This window comes from Chelonoidis abingdonii, chromosome 20 (genome assembly GCF_003597395.2).
Source record: "Chelonoidis abingdonii isolate Lonesome George chromosome 20, CheloAbing_2.0, whole genome shotgun sequence".
Lineage (NCBI taxonomy): Eukaryota > Metazoa > Chordata > Testudines > Testudinidae > Chelonoidis > Chelonoidis abingdonii.
Window position 1 is genome coordinate 15,454,900 of NC_133788.1, and position 21,721 is coordinate 15,476,620.

The 21,721-nt window shown below is 40.3% G+C and overlaps 1 protein-coding gene across 3 annotated transcripts in view; it reads left to right on the top strand.

Annotated features, from left to right (window-relative positions):
* The first annotated feature begins 666 nt into the window (after window positions 1-666).
* NF1 (neurofibromin 1) overlaps window positions 667-21,721 on the top strand; it is a 172,856-nt gene continuing 151,801 nt past the window's right edge. The window contains exons 1-4 of one of the 3 annotated variants that reach the window (XM_032779404.2): window positions 701-1,012; window positions 5,276-5,365; window positions 16,561-16,704; window positions 20,082-20,165. In XM_032779404.2, the coding sequence (XP_032635295.1) occupies window positions 5,345-5,365; window positions 16,561-16,704; window positions 20,082-20,165 (249 nt within the window). In that variant the 5' untranslated portion in view covers window positions 701-1,012; window positions 5,276-5,344. Of the gene's footprint in view, window positions 1,013-5,275; window positions 5,366-16,560; window positions 16,705-20,081; window positions 20,166-21,721 lie in introns of all 3 variants that reach the window. The other 2 variants (XM_032779402.2, XM_032779403.2) reach the window with 2 other exon arrangements.

The window sequence follows — 21,721 nt, forward strand, 5'->3', positions numbered from 1 at the left end:
GCCCCCCCACAGGCTCAGTGACAGGGGGAGGAGAGGCGGGTGGAAATCAGAGCCCCCCGCAGGCTCAATGACAGGGCTAGGGGGAGGGGATCAGGGACCCCTGCAGGCTCAGTGCCAAGGCTAGGGGGAGGGGATCAGGGACCCCTGCAGGATCACTGACAGGGCTGAGGGGGAGGGGATCAGAGCCCCCCGCAGGCTCAGTGACAGGGTTGGGGGGGCTTAGGGGATCAGAGCCCCCCACAGGCTCAGTGACAAGCTGGGGGGAGGGGATCAGAGCCCCCTTGCAGGCTCAGTGACAGGGTTCGGGGGAGGGGATCAGAGCCCCCCCAAAGGCTCAGTGACAGGAGTAGGGGGGCTCAGAGGCCCCCACAGGCTCAATGACAGGGCTGGGGGAGGGGCTCAAAGCCCCCCACAGGCTTAGTGACAGTAGTGGGGGGAGGGGAATCACAGCCCCCTATAGGCTCAGTGACAAGGTTGGGGGGAGGGGATCAGAGCCCCCCGCAGGCTCAGTGACAACACGGGGGGGGGGGGGGGGACAATCCTAGTTTATTTCTCCCTCAGCCCCATTTAGACGCATGCGCACTGTCTTTTCCTTGATCCCACGCATGCCCCCTCTTCCCGCTCTACTGCGCACGCGCAACCCCCCCCCCCCATTCCCGCATGCGCGCTGACGGTTGGCTCCCGCTCCCGCAGCGCATGCGTGCGGGCCCTGCTGACCCTGCTCATGCGCTTTCCAAACGCCCCCTCCTCCCCTTTCCCGGCCGTACGTTCCGCTGGTGGTGGGGGCGGATGGGCTCCTGCTTCCGGTGTGGTGTCATGGCGGCCTCGGAGCTCTGATGGCTGCGGGGAGCTGAGAACCCGAGACTTAGACAGGGACACGGAGACCCTCCCCGCCCCTTCCTCCCACCCCTCGGGGAGCCGGCCCGCTTCCCGGCCGGGCAGGCGGCGGGACATGGCGGCCCACAAGCCGGTGGAGTGGGTGCAGGCCGTGGTGAACCGCTTCGACGAGCAGGTAACGGGAAGGAGGGAGGGGGCTGCCTGGGGGGGGGGCTACGTGGGCTGAGGGGTCTCGGGTGGGAGCGCGGGGGGCGTTGCCTCCCGAGGGGACGGATGGGGCGAGGGCGATGCCCGCTCCGTGGGCAGGGGGCGCCGCTCCCTCTTGGGGAAGGGGCCTGCTCCCTCCATGGACTGGGGCCGGGGGCTGCTTTCGGCTTAATGGGCTTGGGGGAGGTGCTTCCTTCCCCGCTTCTCAGCGCTGTGGAGGGGGATAGGGGGTGTCGCTTCCTTGCTGCCCCCCCTCTCCAGCGCCCAGGCTGGGGAAACCGAGGGTGGGGAGTGGGAGGGAGGCGGCATGGGGTGCCTCTCTTCTGGGGTGGAGGGGATCTGCTCCACATCGCACTGGGCATAGGCTGTGGTCCGGGGGTGGGGAATATTTAGTGGAGGCTGCTCCTACCTAGCATAGACTCTGTGGGAGAGGACATGAGGGGCTTCTGCTTTCTTCCTCTTCACAGATCTGGGGATGGGCAGCGGTGACTTTCCCCTGGGGTTAGATGCTGCCACTATGATGGGCAGTATCGGAGGGTGGGGCCTGGGTACTTCTTGCTTGTCCATCCCACTTTCCAAGTCATCTTATCCCCTTACTGGCGAAATTGCCTCCCACTCATTTCCGGATGGATGATCCCAGCTCTGATGGTGGGGTGGCTCCCCTGGGTTATATAGTCATTTTCATTGTTAGTTTCCTCTAAATACAAAGGGGGGAGCTATCTTAGTTGTACTTTTCCTTGTTGGTTCCATCTCCAGCCCCTCTGAAAAAAACACTTAAACTATTTGGTTGGTGTTAATTTTTATTCATGTAACTTGTCTCATTGTCATTTAGAGCAAGAGGGGATTAAAGCTTCAAAAGTTAGGAGTTTGGGGAGGGATAAAGTGAATGTTTATGTGAAGCTGCATCTGAATCAACTGGAAACACCAAACAAGGGCAGCTGGGTTGGGGGAGGGTCCTGGGTGTATATTGTTTCAGTGTTAGTTGTTTCTCTTTCTTTATAAGAGTCAATGCCTTTGGAAAGGATTTTCACTGAAGATTTTGTGGTTGGAAGGAAAAACAATCAATTTCTTGGTCTGGGGCTTGTGACTGTAGATATTTCTCTGATCCACATGGAGAGACTGTTCATTGGGGCTACATGGCTGCACAGACATTCGGAGTTGGTCTCAGCGTTAGTTCTTAGAATGCACATTCCTTCCTCTTCCCCCAAATGCCTTTCTGACATGTAAGCCAGGACTTGGTTTAGGTTGATCCGTTTGTTTCTATGTTTTCTCCTTTTGCTGTACTTGACTAGATCCATCATGTGATTTGGGGGAGAGTATAAGATACCTCACTGTGTATACTTATCTGTAGTAAACATGAAGCTGATTATGGAGGTTGCATTCTGTTCTTCTGCCTTGGCTCTAAATATTTCTTACCAGTATTATCTAGTGTTGATAAACTGCAGAAAAGATTGGGGGCTTGTAAAGATAAGACTTTGGCTTTTACATTTCTTTTAATTAAAGCAGAAATGAATTTAGTTTCTTTGCAAGGAAATCTTTGAGCTTCTCTATTTTAATTTTTTTGAACAGTCAAAATTGAGGATTTTTAATAACTATGATGTAGCATGCTTTGGGGCCTGTTACTTTGCACTGTAAACGAACTCCTTTTTGGCTTACCTTGAATCATAGAGCATTTATTTTCAGTAAGTTTAAAAGAAATGGTACTAATTATGCCCCCAGTAATTCAAGAAAACATTTATTTGTGTACTGGTGTTAAAAGGCTTTAGGCTTTATCGTTTGCTTTGTTATGTATGTTGTGGAATTGGGCTTGCCAACATCTGTTGGGAGTTAAGGACTTGATCTTTTTAAACAAGTATTTTCTTATACACTTTATGGAATAATTAAGTGTAGGTATACAGGAGGAATCCCTTCGTACTTCCGTAGAAACAAAGCCCTTCAATTGTGAGTTAGCTGGCACACTGGAGTTGTGTTGAAAAAGTACTAAAGAGAACGTTGATTGCAATTGTCTTCCAGTTTGCATGATAGGTATGTCTTACAGGACTATTGAAATCAATTCACTGTATAATTTCTATCTGTTTTAAGAAGCTTATAGTTGTTGTTTTTTTACAAATTTGATAAGACACTTGTGGATAAAGCAAAGAGGCCTGGATGATATACTAATAGTCTGAAACTTTTTGAAATATTCTACTGAAATATTTCCCCTTCCACCTTACTTTATTTCACGTTGAGGTTTTCAGGTTTTGAGACTTCTTATTTGCTTTGCCCATTTTGAGAGTGATTTTCATATTGGAAAGGTGACTTTGGAATGCAGTTCAGAGCAAATCTGTTAGGGCATTCTTACACCGTTAACTTTCTCTTCCGCTATTACCTATGAATTGTGGACAGATAATTAGCTAGTCCCTGAACTGCTACTAAAACAGCGATGTGAATGACCATCTAATAATGGTACAACAGTGAACGCTAATCCCCTGGTTGCATCTTTGACTGCCCAGCAGCTGCTAATTTGAGAAACCAGTTTGAATAACTCTTCACTGAAGTACAGTGCCTGCAGTCCAATGCATACAATCCTCACTTCCTTTTTTACAGTGCTAGTAATGCATTTTCAGGTTTCTTTACTTGTGTGTGCAGGATGTTTTGATATCATCATTGAAGGAGGTGAACTAATGCTGAATATTGTACCAGGAATATGTGTCTGTCACTGACTAAAAAGGAATACTCTTTTTTGCTGTTGTTTTCAGGTTTTATTTTAAAAATTTACGAAATAGGATTTCAGTGAAAGATAGATATAGTTTCCTAGACAGTGTTTCCATGCATTTATAAAAACTCTTGTACTTATTAGTTCAAAGTGACTAAAACAGTATTTTATTGAACAATAAGGATTAATCTATATTAAAGAAAAAAAATCAGAGCAAACTTGTCCGCTTTTGTTTATTTTCATAAGTGTTTTGCTAACCAGAACACTTGTTGTGGTTGTGATTCTGTATGATTAAAATGACTGGCAAGTGTGGGTTTGCATTGTAGGTCAGTCAACATCTGGCTGCTGAATACATTTTTCAGAGCTATGTGCCGCTCTCTCCCACCCCCAATCACCTTTGATTTTCAGATACGGTAATGTGGTCTACTTCAAGACCCCCTGGAGCCTTCAGCTGGTGCAAAAAGCAACTTCCCACCACATGAGTGGGGCCAGGACATAGCAGAGTACATAGTGCAGAGATTTCAGGAGTATGCTGACTTCGTATTTATTAGAAATTTTTATTGCCTGAGTGGTCTAGGACACAGATATGAGATGAGACTCTCTCAATTATCCATTGCAATAATTGACATCGACTGGGATGCTCTGGTAGAACTATCCAGGTTTGACAGCAGCGCTTTCATGTCAAGCATCTCTGGCTTTGTAATTTTCTCTTCTTGCTGGTCTGCCAGAGCCTAAATTGGGCAAGCTTCAGGCCCCGATATAAGGCTCATTCGTTTTGCTTAGTATTGGATTGTTTTGTTTTGCATCTTATTAATTTGGGTATTTTTTTGGTTTTTGTTGTTTCGTATATCTTGAACATTTGGTCTTCTAAGGCATACTGGTGACTGGCAAGCAGTTTAGGTTGGAATATGTCATTTGTATCTTTCATGTTTTTGTAACTTAAAGCACCTCTGATCGCTACAGGTGCAATAACCATTAATAAACAAACAAAAATATTCCAAAACATAAGGCCTCCCTAAAATAAATGAATCTTAGAACTTTCTATAGAAAAGTTAGTCTACTTTTGAATTTTAAATTTTTAAACTATTTTCAAAGCATTTTTTAGAACATATCACATTTTAGTTAGATAAAGGGAAAACCTATTAGATCATGAAATAGTCTCCTCAGACAGAGTAATGGCAGCCCCATTACTTGAGGCATTTAAAACTAGACTGTATTAAACCCTACCAAATATAAGTACGGGCACAATCCTGTATTGGCAATAGGATCGGTTAGAAGAATTAAGTGACTTTCTTTCTTTCTGTAATATACATTAAGGAAAGAGACCCTTTATTAAATGGATTATAGTTAAATGGACGCTATCAACAATAGTCGCACATTTGTAATGAGCTTTTATGAAACTCGGAACTAACAGAATTAAGAGTTCTTTTAAAGCAAATAAATATCTTGCTGTTTTTGAAATCCGTCGCAGCAGTAAGAATCTGAAAGTGAACCTGATTTCATGGATTAATTTTTAATTATTTTTTTGCATCTCAGCAAAGCGACCACAAATAGTAACAAACGACATGTGAAAACATTCTAAGAAAACTCAGCTCCTCAGGCACAATGGAACTTTCTACCATAAAGGTAAAGCTTGTCTGTGTAGAACGCATAACTTTCTTGGGGGTTGTTCTCAGACTGGAATGAACTCGTCTATGAGCTAAGGACCATCACGAACCCTCACTTTTTATGCCAACTGCAAGGCGAACTTCTTCAGCCTGTTTTCTCTAACATAAAACACTGAGCAGCATGGGCATTTAAAAACAAGCCCTGATCCAAAACACTTCACTTCACACACAAGTCTCCCTCTGGGGAGAGGATAGGAGGGAACGTTCCACACGTGATAGGCATGTGTTAGTTGTGTCAAGTAATGTGCTGCTGGACAGTCCTCATATGCTACAGTGATCATGGCAATGTAAGAACCTACATAGAATAGAATAATTTTGTGTTAGTAATATAGCTAAAGATAACATTTGTTTACAGCGTATGACTTTAAGTTGTCCCTTTTGTTAAAATATCATTACTAATAAATAGAACAAAGTGATATTTTCTGAAGTCTGTTGTTTTTTGCCATGTACTACCTTGCAAGATTATTTTACCGAACTTTGAGCTCTCAGAACCTGATCCTCTGCCCATTTATAGTTGGTGGAAAGACGCCCATTGACATTATGGGCTTTGGATCAGGCCCAGACAACACTGATACTGACTGAAGGAGAGCACTTTTTCTGTCTTCCCCTGTGTCCCAAAACAGCCATGTGTTGCCATAAAATCTGTTCTTGTAGATCTTTCTGTAGAAGGGGAATAAGCAGATGTTTTCATATGTATGTATGCATGCTTTTAAGGATTGTCATTACTGCATTTCCACTAGAAACTTTCTTTCCAGATGTCAGTACCTTTATTTGAAGGGGGAGGAGAGAGACTGCAGCCAGTTTATACTTGAAGAGGGGCTTGGAGTTGAATCTTGAATGCACTTGAATTTGTTTATTTTCAAAAAGTTTTCTGCTGAAAAATTTGTTTTCAGAAGATCCTGCTTATAATAATCATTCTATTTGACTATTGTGTCATGGGCCTAGCAATACTGAAATTTGTGATTTTTTTTTTAAATGAAAATAGTTAGTGTTTGTGCAGATTTATAGTTCAGAGCTTTTGCCAGGCTTCATTTAGTATATCCACTTTTTAATCCTTGAAATGCAGTGAAGTGTAGGCTGACTTTCACGTAGAAGCTGAAATGGTCACTGTTTCCATTTAAAGTGTTAATGAACTTTACGCATGTTTCTGGAACACTGAAAGGAAAGGTGTTAAAGGTAAATTTTTGCTAAACTGAAATAATTAAACTTTGTCTTTATTCCAAATATCAGTTGTTAGGTAAATAAAGAACTGTGAAAGTTTCTTTATCTAAAACCAGTAGAATCTCTTGATCACACATTTCCAAAATATTCCAATTAATGCCTTAAATTTCTTATTAGATACAGTTGCTATCAGTGTCCGTATATGTTTTAGGAAAAAGGATTTTATATTTTTGTGTCTTTAAACAAGAGTATGTGGAACAAATGCAGATGTTTCTTTGGCACACTTACAAAAGATATTTATTTTCTTAATAACTTGACATCTGCATAGCAGAGGAGAGTCCCTTAGCTAAGGTATCTGAGGATATAGGCACTTCTTCCTCTAATGGGATACCACTCCCCAAAATATTATCGTTTTATGCTGTCAGAGACCACACTGCTCTGAACAATGCAACAGCTATGTAAGTTCTTTAGTAAAATCTGCATTTAAGTCTTAAAGCCATCTTTCAATATTTAACTGTAGAGATCCTGTTAAGTACTGGTATGTTTTTAAATGCCTTTTTATATCGGTGTACTTTCTCTTCTGTAAATTGCAAATAAATACTTTGATTGGTTTTTCACTATTAAATCTGAGAAGTTACTGCGTGGCACTTTTGAAAGGAATGAAGTGCTTTCTTTGCTAGAGAAGACAGGTGAAAAAAAAGTGAGTGCACGTGGACAGGGTCAAAGGCACAGGGAAGGTTGTGATCATCCTCTAGAGCAGCATGGCAGACCATGTGGTATATACCACTGTAGATACAAAACGGGCCAGACAATCTGAGGCTGCCAGGCACCCTTGTGGAACAGTTAATTTATAGCACATTAATGCTTAAAGCCTTCAGTAAACTACCACGTGACGTTCTGTGGGGATGTGGAAAAAGGTATTGAAACAGTGTTTTAGGAGTATTTTCTAAGATACCAGTAGCAGGCAGTTTATGCTGCTAAGCATCTGTGAATCTGACCAATTTTATTCTTTAAATAGCATATTTCTGTGAAGGGGTTTTGAACTTTTGTTTTTTATGAAGCCAACGTTGGAAGAACCTCATTGCTTTCCTTTTGCAATTTGCAAGGGGAATTTGCATCTCCTGCATAATTAAAATAACAAAATCTATTCAAAACTTAATTCAAAAGTAGTGAATAAGTGGGTTGACTTTGTTTGCATGCTTCTGTTTTCTTGAGGCTTGGTTTCCAACTCCAGCGCTTTTCAAGATTTATATGTTTTGTCTGTCTGTCTTTTGGAAACGTAAAATAAAAAGCTAAAAGTCTAGTGACCCAGTGTAGACTGAACGTTTTCCCCCGCCCATAGCAAATTTCTGTTATCTCTTAAGAATTGTAAGATTCTTGAACAGATTTGATAATGATAAAATAATCATAGCAAAGTCAGCAGAAATCATAAATAGGTAGAAAGAATTTTAGAAGTTAGGTATGGAAATTCATTTGTGTACGCTCTACATTAGATTGACTTAAGTTGTCTACATGGTCAGAGTATAAGTTTTGATCATCAGAGAGCTTGCGTTAACAAGTAAGTCTATCTACCAATGAAGCTTTCAAGAGACTTGTGTATTTACTGTATGTTGTTCCGGTTGATGTACAGGATGAGTTGTGCTTTCTATGTTCTACACTGGTATATTAGAACAAAATATACTGGTTGAAAGTAGGATGTAAAATATTAAGTGGTTAACCAATTAACCGATTAGTGTTTGTCTTATGGTTAATATATTGCCTTTAATGTCTAGAACAGATTGACAAAATAAAGTTGGGACATTCTCCATCCCTACTTGTGCTGTCATTTCCTCCACCCAGCTGTGCTCCCAACCTCCATATCTGAGCGCACCACGTGCATTAACAAATCTGTCTCTTCCCTATCCTCATCCCACTCCCCACTCAGCGGCAGCACCCAGGGCAGGACAAGCTGAGCTCACCTCGCATGGCAATGGCTCGGGAGCCCAGAACAGCATGGACCGGGAGCGTAGTACTCTCGGGCTATCAGCGCTGGCTTCCAGGGTTGGGTGCCTCGCTTCCTGCCAGGAGCCAGGACAGGGACCCTGGCTGGGCACATCCCCTCCCCCACAGACATGGACCCCTTGCTCAGAGAGCAGCTGCTGCCTCCTGCTGCCCCGCCACCCCTCCAAGACTCCTCGTCACCCCCGGGAGACTCCATTGAGCCCCTGGATACAGTCAGGGCCCAGGCCGCTGCTAGCTGCGGCTGCCGGGTGCTGCAGGCTGAGGGGCAGGTGGTGCTGTAAAACACACACACACTCTCACACTCACACTCACACTCACACACACACACACACACACACACACACACACACCTCTAATTGAAAGACTGTACTCATACTAGTTATCAATGGTTGGCCCTCAAACTGGGAGGGTGTATCTAGTGAGATGTCTTATGGATCAGTCCTGGTTCCAGCACTATTCAATATTTTCATTAAGGACTTGAGTAATGGACTGGAGAGTGTGCCTATATAATTTGCAGATGACATGAAGCTGGGAGGGGTTGCAAACACTTTGGGAGACAGAATTATAATTTGTCAGGGTCATTTTTCATTTGAGAACTGTTCCGATGTCAACAGGATGACATTCCATAAAGAGAATTGCAAAGAGATACACTTAGGAAGGAAAAATGAAATGGTCAACTACAAAATGGGGAATAACTGACTCGGTAGTATTAATAATGCAGAAAAGGACCTGGGGGTTAGAGTGGATCACAAACTGAATATGAGTTAACAATGTGTTGGAGTTGCAAAAAAACTAATATCCTGGGGTGTATTAACACAAATGTCATATGTAAGACATGGAATGTAATTCTCCTGCTCTGTTCGACACTGGTGAGGCCTCAGCTGAAGTAGTGTGTCCGGTTCTGGGCACCACACGTTAGGAAAGATATAGAGAGATTGGACAGAGTCCTGAAGAGCGATAAAAGTGATAAAAGGTTTGGAAAACCTGACCTATGAGGAAAGTGTTGGTTTTTTTTGTTTTTTGGGTTTTTTTGGGGGGGGGGACAAAACGGGGCATGTATAATCTTGAAAAAAGGCTGATGGGGGGGCCTGATAAATCTTCAAATATGCAAAGGGCTGTGATAAAGAAGATGGTGATCAATTGTTACTTCCTATCCTACCTTCAGTGGGTATGGGTAATAGGCTTAATCCTCAGCAAGGGAGATTTAGGTTAGCTATTAGGAAAAACTTTCTAACTATAAGGATAGTTAAGCTCTGGTACAGGCTTCCAAGGGAATTTGTGGAATCGCATCATTGGAGGTGTGTAAGAACAGGTTGGACAAACGCCTGTCAGAGATGGTCTAGGTTTACTTGGTCCTCCCGTCAGCGCAGCAAGCTGGACTTTAACTATATTGGTAAATAAAATAAATACCAATATAATCACCTTTACAGCAGTACCACCGTTTGGGCTTGTGCTGATTTAATCAGATCTGTTTCTAAACTGTTGGCTATGAGGGTTATGACAGGAAAAAAAATAGGAAGATGACACTAGCTAGTCTTGCATTTCTATTATTCTGTCTTGGTTGTCAACACAACCTGGCATTTTATTATTGAGGCTTCCTTACAAAACTACTTTATGGCTTTTCCTGTTGATTGCCTCCTGCAATGAGGTCCTTAAGGTTAAGAACTTGAAAGTCTGAATAGAAGGAAAACTACAGGTATGACCCAGCTAGTGTCATCTTCCTATATTTTTTTCTGTCATAACCCTCGTCTCCACAGAACTGGACAAAATACTGAACTACCAGCAACATCGTTCCTTTTATAGTGAGCAGTTCAATATTCTAGTCCTCTTGGTGCTTTTCTGTACTCAATTTTTGTGCTGATTTAGCCATCAGTTTAGAAACAGATCTGATTAAATCAGCGCAAGCCCATACGGTTGTACTGCTATAAAGGTGATTTGTATTGGTATTTATTTTATTTACCAATATAGTTAAATTGGTACAATAACTTATAGAGCATAGGAATTGTGCTTTTTCCAGAGTGCTAATGCCCTCTTCTTCAGATCAGTGAGGGCAACTGCCCATTTGCTTAGATCAGAGTCTTCCTTTAGATTTGTTACCCTCCTAACCTTTGCCATTCTCTTATGTTTGGGCTTAAATATGTCCACTTTGTAGCTTAGGTTGGATAGGTAGTAATGTGCAAGTTGTTAGTTTCAGGATTCAGTCTGATGAGGTATGCTTCATGTTACTTTTTTCCCTTTTTCCTTATTTTCCTTATAATAATGAAAATAAAAGCATGGTAGGAAGCCTCTTGCTTTAACCCTTAGGCTATATTTTTTGTATAATAAGAAAAAATATTTAACTATAAGCATTTTGGTTTCACTTATTCCTGTAATGACATTAATATACATTGTTTGCAATATTGTAGCTATGTTGGTTCCAGGATATAAGTCTCAAGATAGATGGGGTAATATCTTTTAGTGGACCAGCTTCTGTTGGGGGAAGAGACAAGCTTTCGAGCTACACAGAGCCCTTCAGGTCTGGAGAAAGTAACCAGATTATCTGAGCTAAATGCAAGGCGGGACATGCTGTAGGAGACTATTTAAAATGAAGAAGGCAATTGTTTATATTGAGCCATGAAATCAGCTGTTTTGTCTGTTAAGTCCATGGTTTTTAGAGTCCAGCGGAGTTATGCATTTAAATTCCCAGGCTTGCCTTATATACAGGTTTCCTCTGAGGATGACGACTGAGAGGTCAAATATGGAATGATCGCTTTGTCAAAAGTACTTACCCAGGGTGATAGGCTGTTTTTGGTCTCTTTATCATTTTTTTTTTTTTTTTTTTGTGAGTTTACTTGAGAACACAGTGATTGTCAGATTTCACTTGTTCAGGCATTTGAAGCACTGGATGAGAGACACCACATGTTGTGATAGGCATGTGTGGGACCCATGGATCTTGACAGGTGTATTGATCATCGGAGATCCTAGTTTTCTGTGATTTAAAAAAAAGAAAAGTATCTGATGAAAAACACACACACAAAAATCTGTATTTTTCAGCAATTAAAATGAAATGCTGAACTTTAGTTTCCCTAGCCACGATAGTGAGCCCGGAGCATCACTGCCCGGGGCTCAGGCTGTCAGCTCTGGTTCAGTTAATATGGTGAGCCAGATAATGGAGACTCAGATAAATGGAGTTCTACTGTATGCATTTTAATTTTTTCACAAAATGTAAAAACTAAAGATTCTGGTGTTTTTTTTTTTAAAAAGCAAATTCAGCGTTTTTCCACGGCCAGCTGATTTCTAGGATCCCTGCTGATTACTGTAGCATGGAGATATAGCTATGGATTTTGCATCTGTTCTGGCAGGCTCTGGTGCTGTGTCGAGTTTGGTGTTTCCTGGTCTGTGAGGGGCTTGTTTCCGATGATGAGCTTGTTGAGGCTGGGGAGTTGTTTAAAGGCCAGAAGAGGGGGTTCAGGAAAGATTGGTCCCAACCAGTTTTTTCCCCTTAATAATTTTTAGTTCACTTAGTTCCTTAATGTTTTAAGAATGATCTGTACTGAGAAGAGGGCTATTAAATAAATGACACTTGGGCCAGATCTACACTATAAACTTGCATTGGTGTAACTAAGAGCTTTTCTACACTTAAATTTTATAGCTCTCTAACTTGCTGGCTCCGGTGGGTGAAAAATCACCCCCTGAGCACAGCAAGTCTGCGCACTTTAAAGCGCTAGTAAAACAGGCTCCAAGCGCTGGGAGCTGCGCTCTCAGAGCTCGGCACTAATCCCCTCGTGGAGGTGGATTACCAGGAGCTCTCTCCCAGCGCTCGTGTGCGACCACACTTGCACTTCAAAGCGCTGCCGCGGGAGCATTCCTGCGACAGCACTTTGAGGTTTCCAGTGTAACCATGCCCTTTGTCATTCAGCAGTATGAAAAATCAACACCCCGGAGTGACACAGTTATACCGACCTAACTCTCAGTCAACTACATCAACAGGAGGGCTTCTATCCACATAGCTACCGGCTCTCATGGAGGTGGATTTATCTATATTCGTGGGAGAAGCTCTCCTGGCATAGTAGCATCTTCACTGAAGCATGAGCAGCTGTGCCACTGCAGTGTTTAAGTGTAGACCCAGCCTTGATCACTATTGATTTAATTGGTTTGACATTCCTGTGCTCAGTGTTTTTGAAGTAGTGTAAGTTTATAAACATCTTATGGCTTTCTATTCAACTCCAAAAAGTTTAGTAATGAAAGAGACAACTTCTGTTAAGCTTTTAGACCATGATCAAAATTCCCATTTTTAAACCATCTCACAAGTTCAAGTCAGTATGACATTAAAACAATATAGTGCAAAGTGATGACATTCCCCCAAAAAACTCGCAAAACTGATGGTGATTAATTTTTCAAGTAGGCCAAAAAAATACAACTTTAAAATGTAGCATCAAACACAACATTGGTCGAAAAATTAAATGTCATTGCCACCTCCAACTTGAAGGGGGTTAAATACATTTCTAATGTTCATTATTTTCTGTGTGTACATTTTCCTTTGTACCCCCACTTATCCCTGCTGGCATTCAGGCACTGAACAGATACAATAACATCTACTATCAAGTCAGGCTACGGTACAGCTGTTAAACAGTTATTCCATATAGAATTGTATTGCAGACTTTCATGTCAAGATACTTAGGAAAGATAGTCATAATTTTCATGACATAAAACTTCTTTGGTTTTAAAGACATTCTTTGATGACTAGATCAGTTGATCCAGAGTTTTAGATACCCAGACCAAATGCAACTTTTTATCTCACTGTTGATGTATTAAAAGGAAGTTTATACATTTTAATATGATAAATGAAGGGTTAAGATACTATGGCTTTATTCAGTGGTAACCAAAAACCTTTAAGCACTTGATAGTTTTTTAGACATGTTAACTGCCTGGCATTTTTCCTTTAGTTCTTAAATTCTGTGGCATTTTGAGAGACTGGATTTCCAGTCCACATCCTTTTTCAAGCCATATTCTTCTCTTTGAACATCTGTGTTTTTCAGAATCTCGGAATGTTCTAGTAGAATCCAGTTAAAAACCAGAAGAAAGTAACGTTTTAAATATTTGATATTTTTAATTGACATTGAGATACTTAGGGTCTGCTCTAAATCCTAAAGTGTGTATATATAATTGGGAAACATAGATGCATTGATTACCTTCTTGTCTTCCTAATCTGTTGTCTTTTTTAAATATAAAGCTTCCATAAAGTGAATTTCAGCAAAGCTCTTCTTCCTACATTTTAATGTGGTCTGATACTTTAACTGACGCTAGTAAACTGCACACAAGGGACATGATTGGTCTGTGACCTTTGAAGAATTTACTGAGTACAGCTTGAAACAAAGTATCTAGTGTTCAGAATAGGATTAATATCTCTTGAGTTACTGAGTTTTCTCTCATCTGTGCTGGAATAATTACTCTCAAGTCTAACTTTTACTATTTGATGTAGAGGATCTTCCTTGGAAGTCACTTTTCTGAATAAGATTGGAAGAAATTTTTAACTTTCACTGTTGTAGAATTCGTAACATTTAATTTTTGTTAAATCTACGATCACAAAACTTTACGTGCATTAATCTATATATCTGATTCATGGAAAAGATGGGAGGAAACAGATTTATCTTGCCAACTGAGCACCTGACTTGAGTTAGTCAGAAAAGTTTAGACATACCAAAAGTTTCAATATCAATGACTTGTATACAACTAAAATGTCCTCTAAGTTATTAGGCAAGGTGGGCGAGGTAATATCTCTTAAGGTTTGTCCACACTGCAGTTAAAAACCCACTGCTGGTGTGTGCCAGCTGACACAGGCTCAGGCAAAGGGGCTGTTGAATTGTGGTGCAGATGTCCGGGCTTAGGCTGGAGCCTGGGCTCTGAGACCCTCCCACCTTGCAGGGTCCTAGAGCCGTGTTCCAGCCCAGGCCTGGACATCTACACCGCCGTTAAACAGCCCAAGCCTTGTGAGCCCGAGTCAGCTGGCATGAGCCAGCTGTGGGGTTTTAATGCAGAGCTGTCGTATCCTTATTGGACAACTTCTGTTGATTAGCAGGGAGATGTTCAGCAGCATGCTCTTTGGGGCAGGTACCTAGTCTCCATATACGTTTGTGCCTAGCACAATGGAACTCTGTTCCTGACTGGAGCTTGTGTGCTGCTGCTGTGTAAATATGAGTATTTTCTTAAATAGTGAAGCGAGGACAATGGGAAGGTAAGATGTATAACTGTCAACACTGCAACCGATTCCCTCTTCGTTAGGGAATTGTTGTACCTTAAAGACTATCAACATTTCTCTAAGAGTTCTTAAACACCTTCTGACTTGAGTGATCTTGTAGTATTTAGTTTTAGTGAGGAGAGGTGGCCTGACATTTCCCCAAATGAACATCTAAAGAATGGCCTTTCCAATCCAAAAGTTACAGAATTTGATTACAATGGCATTATTTTAGTGACACTGCTGAAACTTTTGGTCTTATTTAAGATCTAGTAAAAGATATTATAGATTAGCGTGGAATGTGCTTGCAGCCAATACTTGACATGGTACTTCTTTTTTTCTTTGTCTGACAATCAGGATTTCCTAATGGAACAGCTTTAAAGCAGTAGCTATCGTTGTGTTCCTAGTGCTGTGCAGTTAGTTATATGCCGTTATACTTCTGTCATGGAAAGATACCAGCTATACAGGGTAATTTTTCACAATGTAATCTGCTGTAACATAGTGTATAAAATGGATGGTTTCAAAAAAAGCTTTCTTTGAAAGATGGAGGGTGCAAAGGTAGGGATTGGTTTTGCAGTCTCTCTTTGAAGCCACTAGAGCATGTCTAGATGAAGAAAGTGATAGCATTTTAAAATAAAGCTAAACATAACTTTAAATGTGACTTTGCACTTAGTTAGATAAGGCAAATCGTGTTAAAAAATGTTAACTGGTTTTGGTCACCCCTTGGCTCCTCAGAATGCTGTAGTGTATGTTAAATCCATCCCTGTCTGAGACAGGAGAACTCACTAAGTTACACAGAGGTTTTTTCTAAAATGTGTTTGCTAGTGCATTAGTTAAAACATATTTAACACATTTTGTGACCATCTTCTAGATTATGAAAACAATCTTAGCCTTAGGATATGTCTGAATTTCCTTTCTTAGCTGAAACACACAGTTCCTTTCTCATCATTTGTTATTAAATAAAGATATGGAACTTGTAAAGATTGGGTCTAAACTCCTTGCAAGAAGTGTGTTAAGACTAAACACCTCAGTGTGATCCAAGGAATTTTCCTGCCTCAGAATGGGGTAGATTTAATATATACTAGAACATGCTGAAGCGTTAGCAATTTATTGCTCTTGTGCAAGCGGCTATGACATTGCCTGATGCCTGATTTTGTAGTTTCACACAATGCTGCTGTGCTACTTGTTGATGAATGTGGATCTGTCGGATAACTTTCTGGAACAGTTAAATGGAATTGCAGTGAATATTGGAATGCTTCTTAGACCTGAATGAGTTTGTCACTTAGAATAGAGCTCTGAATTTCTCTTATCCTATTGTCATACTTTTTATCCTGACAAAAGTTTCAGTGGAGGCTTTGAAGTCAATGTGTAGCTTCATAAATACAGAAGACATAGTTTTTTTGCTAAGATTTTTGTGAAAACAGGACATGTCTCTAGGTGCTTGTTCAATTTCATTGCTTAGTCACTTGTAATCCTACTTCTCTGACGTGAATTTGGTTTGTTTGGAAATTGTCACAGAACAGATGTTTGGCTTTAGTTGAGAAATAAGTGGTAAAAACAGGTGAATCTTGATTTTTGCTTCCTGCAAATGTCCCTAGCAGAAAAAGATGAGAGAAATAATGAAATGTTACTGTAAGATTATCTTTAATAGACTGTTTTACAACATAGTCTATAAAGCCTCAAGGAATCTTAACCTTCCTGTAAAACTGTAAATCTCTAACTTAATACAAATACTAAGTAATGCTACTTTTTTTCCTTTTTTTTTTTTTTTTTCGCAGCTTCCCATAAAAGCTGGCCAGCAGAATACCCACACCAAAGTCAGCACAGAACATAATAAGGAATGTCTCATAAACATTTCCAAGTACAAGTTTTCCCTGGTCATAAGTGGTCTCACTAATATCTTAAAAAATGTTAACAATATGGTAAGTTTTTCTATGTTTGGTTTATTGGATGCTTTTGAAAATGGTTATGAGTTTTTATTTACAGAAACTTTATAGAATGTCTAGTCTAACATTGACTCAAATTGCTGCTTCATTTTGTGCATTTAATGGGGTACCAGTTAACTTACTGATTTTTTTTTAAACTTCAAATGCAGTAAAGTTTACCAAGAAAATTGAAATGAGCATCCACATTGCATGTGAGGGTGATGGGGGAACGTGGGCAACAAGGTCTGAAAGCAAGAATGTTAGTAATGCTGCATCGGATAACCCAGATGGTGTCAGTCACTGAGGGACTGGACTGTGTGAAAAAGTGCATATGGCTAGGCTAGGGATACAACCCAACACATGCCCTCTTAGACCTGGATCTGTAGGCAATCCTTGGATGTCTGCTCTCCAAACCAAGTGGAATATATTTTGTAAGTGGTGCACTTGATCACTGGGAAATGGGTTTTCTCTGTACAGTTGCATAAGCATGCTATTTAACTAATGAAGGAATGTTTTGCAGCCTTGGAGGAGACTGAGGACATTTGGGCAGAGGTATCCAGTGCACAGCATCCAGAGCGATGGGAGCTGTTCTAATCCTTTCTGCTAGAATGTGTTCTGCCAGGAAGAGCAATATTGGAAGAGGGAAAAACGAACAAACATTTAAAACAAACCTAGGGCATTAGATTCTTTTCAGGAGCTGTTCAGACACTCTGCATAAGTGAATGGTGCAGTCATTTGCAAGTGGCCATCTCACAAATTACATTCAAAAACAAAAAGAAAAATCCAGGAGCCATACAAGATTATAAGCCGAGAACCATGAAGGAAAAGGCTTGAAAAAGGCTCTTTGGCCTCGTGGTAGTCCTACAGACTTAATCTCCTGAGCACATCCCTTAGAGGCTAGTAAGGAAAGCTTCACTTGAGTGGACTGTTCCCTTCATATTTTCCCCTCTCTGACTGACACTTGATGTAGCTTGCAGTGTTTCTTGGGTGGATGAAGGACCTCCTTAACACTGAGTTCTTGTGGGCAGCAGGTTAAAGTCAAGGGACAGAAAAAGGTTCAAGAAGACCTTCCTACCAAACTTCAAAAAGACCCTTTCAAACTCAAATTTGTAACATTAAATGAACAGTCTCCCTCTATGCTGTTTTTGTGAAATGCAGCAAGGCAGAGCATGGAATCACTTTGAAAAATATACTAAAAGATTATTGAAACTTGACCCTCATTAAATTAACATTGACGACTAATTTGATAGAGTGCAGTAGACAAAGGGGAATGGGGAGGAACAAAGGAAAATTATTAAATATGGATCCCAGGGCAAATAAAAATTACCAATGGGGCAGGCAAGGCAAAAAATTGTAGTTACTTTGAAAAAGTGGAGGGAGAAGAAATGAAGCAAATTTCATGGGTAATCAACTTCCAAACCATCAGCTCCATCATGACAGCACTCAGGGTGGACTAACTAAAGGGCCAATAGTATGTGAACATGTCCTCACCAGAACAAGAGAATGAATAGCCTATACTTACACTAATCGACATAAAAATTAATAGTGCCAACTCAAAAATAAATCAGCCACACGATAGATATCAGTTGTAAGGAGTCCTGATAAATAAGAGTGTAAGTTATACAATTAGAAACAAAAATTCGGTATTGTATCTGATGTGTGTAGCTGAGGCCTGGCCTGACATGAGCAATTAAAACCTGGAAGGAGGCTTCATTTCTTGGAAGATAAAATTAGAGAGGTAAACAGATCATTAGGCTGAAAAAGACAATGTCTGAGCCATCTAAGATAAGAGGAACCATTTACCAACAATGGGCAAAGATGAACCTGGAATATGGAAGTTCAGGTTCTGCATGAACAGCACATGGAGAGAACATGCTGCACAGGATTGGTTCCTACAGACTAACCAAACCAATGCAAAAATGTGGTGCAGTGTGTATAGTAAATGCAATGTAATCTGTACATATGTATAAAGTGTGTAACTTTGTATGTGTGGCATGCCCTATACCCACCCCATTCACCTGATAAAGGGACCCTAGTAGTGAAATCTGGAGTTCGATTTAGTGTTTTGAGTCCCAGAGAACTGGACAAAGTGTTCTGGATAAGCTGAGTGGGAAAAGTCTCTGAGAAAATACCAGCCATGTACAATTTTTAGTATCACTTCTTATGGAAAATGACCCAAAAATTATTAGCCTGACTTGGTACTTCCAAGTGAATCCCTCCATAAAGTGCAAAAATAGAAGAATGAGTCTCTTCATATCAATGTTCTGTACTCAATAGCAAGACTTAACTTTTCCTATGGTTGAGGAAGAGAGAACTGTATCAGCTAGCAATATTTTTCAAGCAGTCCTTCAGAATGAAGACCAGACTCTGTGCCATTAGTCTGCTCCATGTTTAGAAAAGATACCTTCAAGAGGCCTCCTGCTCAGCTAAAGCCTGCATATATTTGAACTAATCTTTCAAGCAGTTTTAATTATCACATAATTTTCTGAAGCTTCTTACTGTGTGTTCTATCTACAGTCAATGAAACGAAATACATTTTTTGGCTAACCCTTCTCTGCTTTCTTTTGCTGTTCCAATCTGAATATCGATACACTTAGTCATTGGTGCTGGTAGTGAAATTGGATGCTAGTTTAAATATGTGATAGACTCTTGCATCCTAGATTTAAAATTCGATATCCGCTTTGAAGATCCAGTAGTGTATTTGTGTTTCTTCCTGTGGTCTATACTAAATTCTGCAGCAATCAAACTAAGTTTGTATCCATGGATTTTTGGAAACCTCAGTTCTGTTAAGTATTGTCTTGGCAATAAAATACAGCTCTAAAGAAATCAGATACGATAGACAAACAGTAATCGCTACTAAAATAGAATTTTGGGGTCATGAAAGTGAAGGACTTGCTAGGCTCTCTAGCTGTTCTGCTGTGTGCCTTAAATACTGATTGGCCTGCCTGTCCTGTCCCTTGTTATCTTTGTTCAGTGTATGTCATTCACGCCAAAACAGTTTACTCACTTCATGCTAGGAACTAGGAAGGAACCATTAATCTCATTTTCACTGGCCCTATTTCTAAATTTGAACCCAGAGCTCCGCAGGTGGAAAGGCTAGAGCATTAGGGAGGAGGGACAGCTCAGTGGTTTGAGCATTGGCCTGCTAAACCCAGGCTTGTGAGGGCCATTTTGGGATCTGGGGAAAAATCTGTCTGGGGATAGGTCTTGCATTGAGCAGGGGGTTGGACTAGATGTCCCTTCCAACCCTGTTATTCCGTGATTAACCTACTGTGCTGCTTAACCCCCAGCAGATTTTCTGTATCACCTAAATGCTGCAATGGGCTGTCAGTCAGATTTATGCACTGGAGCTAAATCTGTCCCTTTTCTTGTAGAGGATATTTGGAGAAGCTGCTGAAAAGAATTTATATCTCTCTCAGCTGATTATATTGGATACACTGGAAAAATGTCTTGCTGGGGTAAGTAGTCTAATTTATAATTGCTGAGTTTCTGAATCAGATGTAGACAAAGTGAACAGAAGTTCTATAAATGTGTGTGTATACTAGGTAGTAATAAACTAACAATCATTTGATTTGTCACATGGAATTAATGCTAGTTTTAGAAGAACTCCAAAAAAACTGTTGTGATATCAAGTTTTTTTTCTCTTGCTGCTAACAGCCCACCTTAATTGATTAGTCTCGTTAGAGTTGGTATGGCAACACCCATTTTTTCATGTTCTCTGTGTATATATATCTTCCTACTGTTTTTTCCACTGCATGCATCCGGTGAAGTGGGTTTTAGCCCATGAAAGCTTATGCCCAAATAAATTTGTTAGTCTCTAAGGTGCCACAAGTACTCCTTGTTCTTTTTAATGTGTAGAATGTCCATCCTCCCCGCCACCCGCAATTAACAATGGTCAAAAATGCCTTGACTTGTTAACTAAATGGACAAAGGAAGGTTTCAGATCTGACCTTTCTTCCACTTCATTTCTAAAGTTCTAATATATGTTTCTCTACAAGCATTCATATGAAAAGAATAAACCATTGTGTGCATGGAAAACAGATTTAAGTAAAGTAATGGGTTTCAGTGTTAAGCTTTCATTGCATTTGTATAGACTGTAGGTGGATGGGGAGATTCAAAGTAGGGTTACAAACAGAATAATAAAAATGGTTTCATGTCACAATTTAATACAAAGTTAAAGGATAATTTTACAATCATTTAAAAAGTGGCAAATAGTAAAAATTAAAATATAAATGCTTAAAATACATTAAAATTAATGAAGTTTGTGAAAGTCATAGTTACTGTTTCTTAAATGAAGTAGAGATTTCTTGTTGTAGTTTTGTTTCTATGTTCTATAATTTTATATACCCAGGCAGAATCTTTAGCTATTGCCATATTAAGATTACTTTTGCAGGTATTTTCTAGTTTACGTTATTTAACCTTATCCAAACTTCCACTGGGAGTCCAATCTTGAAGTTTCCACACAAACTTTCCTATTTCATTCAAATCTTTGCTGAGAGGCAGTTTGCTTTTACCTTTGGGATGAAAACAGTTGTATACTTGCAAAGCCAAACTCCATCTTAGGTAAAAACTCTGAGTCTCAGATTTATTCCTAGAGATTTCTTTTAGCTTTGTTCCAGGAAAAATGTAATGAAATCATCAAAGCTGTGTGCAATTCCTTAGTACTGGTTGTAAAAGATATTTCTCTACAGAGTAATAAATACAATAGTTTGGTTTATCAAGGTGGAACATCTTTTAATATAGTAAAGACGCTGATGATGTAAGTAATTGTGCTGTTTTAAGTACATAAGAAAATAATGTAGGTATCTAAATAATGCAGAATAGATTTCAACTTTAAAAAAAGTAAATTATACCATATTTTCTTTCCTGTGTTTAGACAAGTCTAAGTTACTACATTAATTTCATAAATCGATATCTTCCTTTTTTAAAAGCCACAATTTATATTGATCAAAACCTCAGTGTGTTTCAGATACATGATGAAACCTCTAACAGCTTAAAATTGTATATCTTGTCA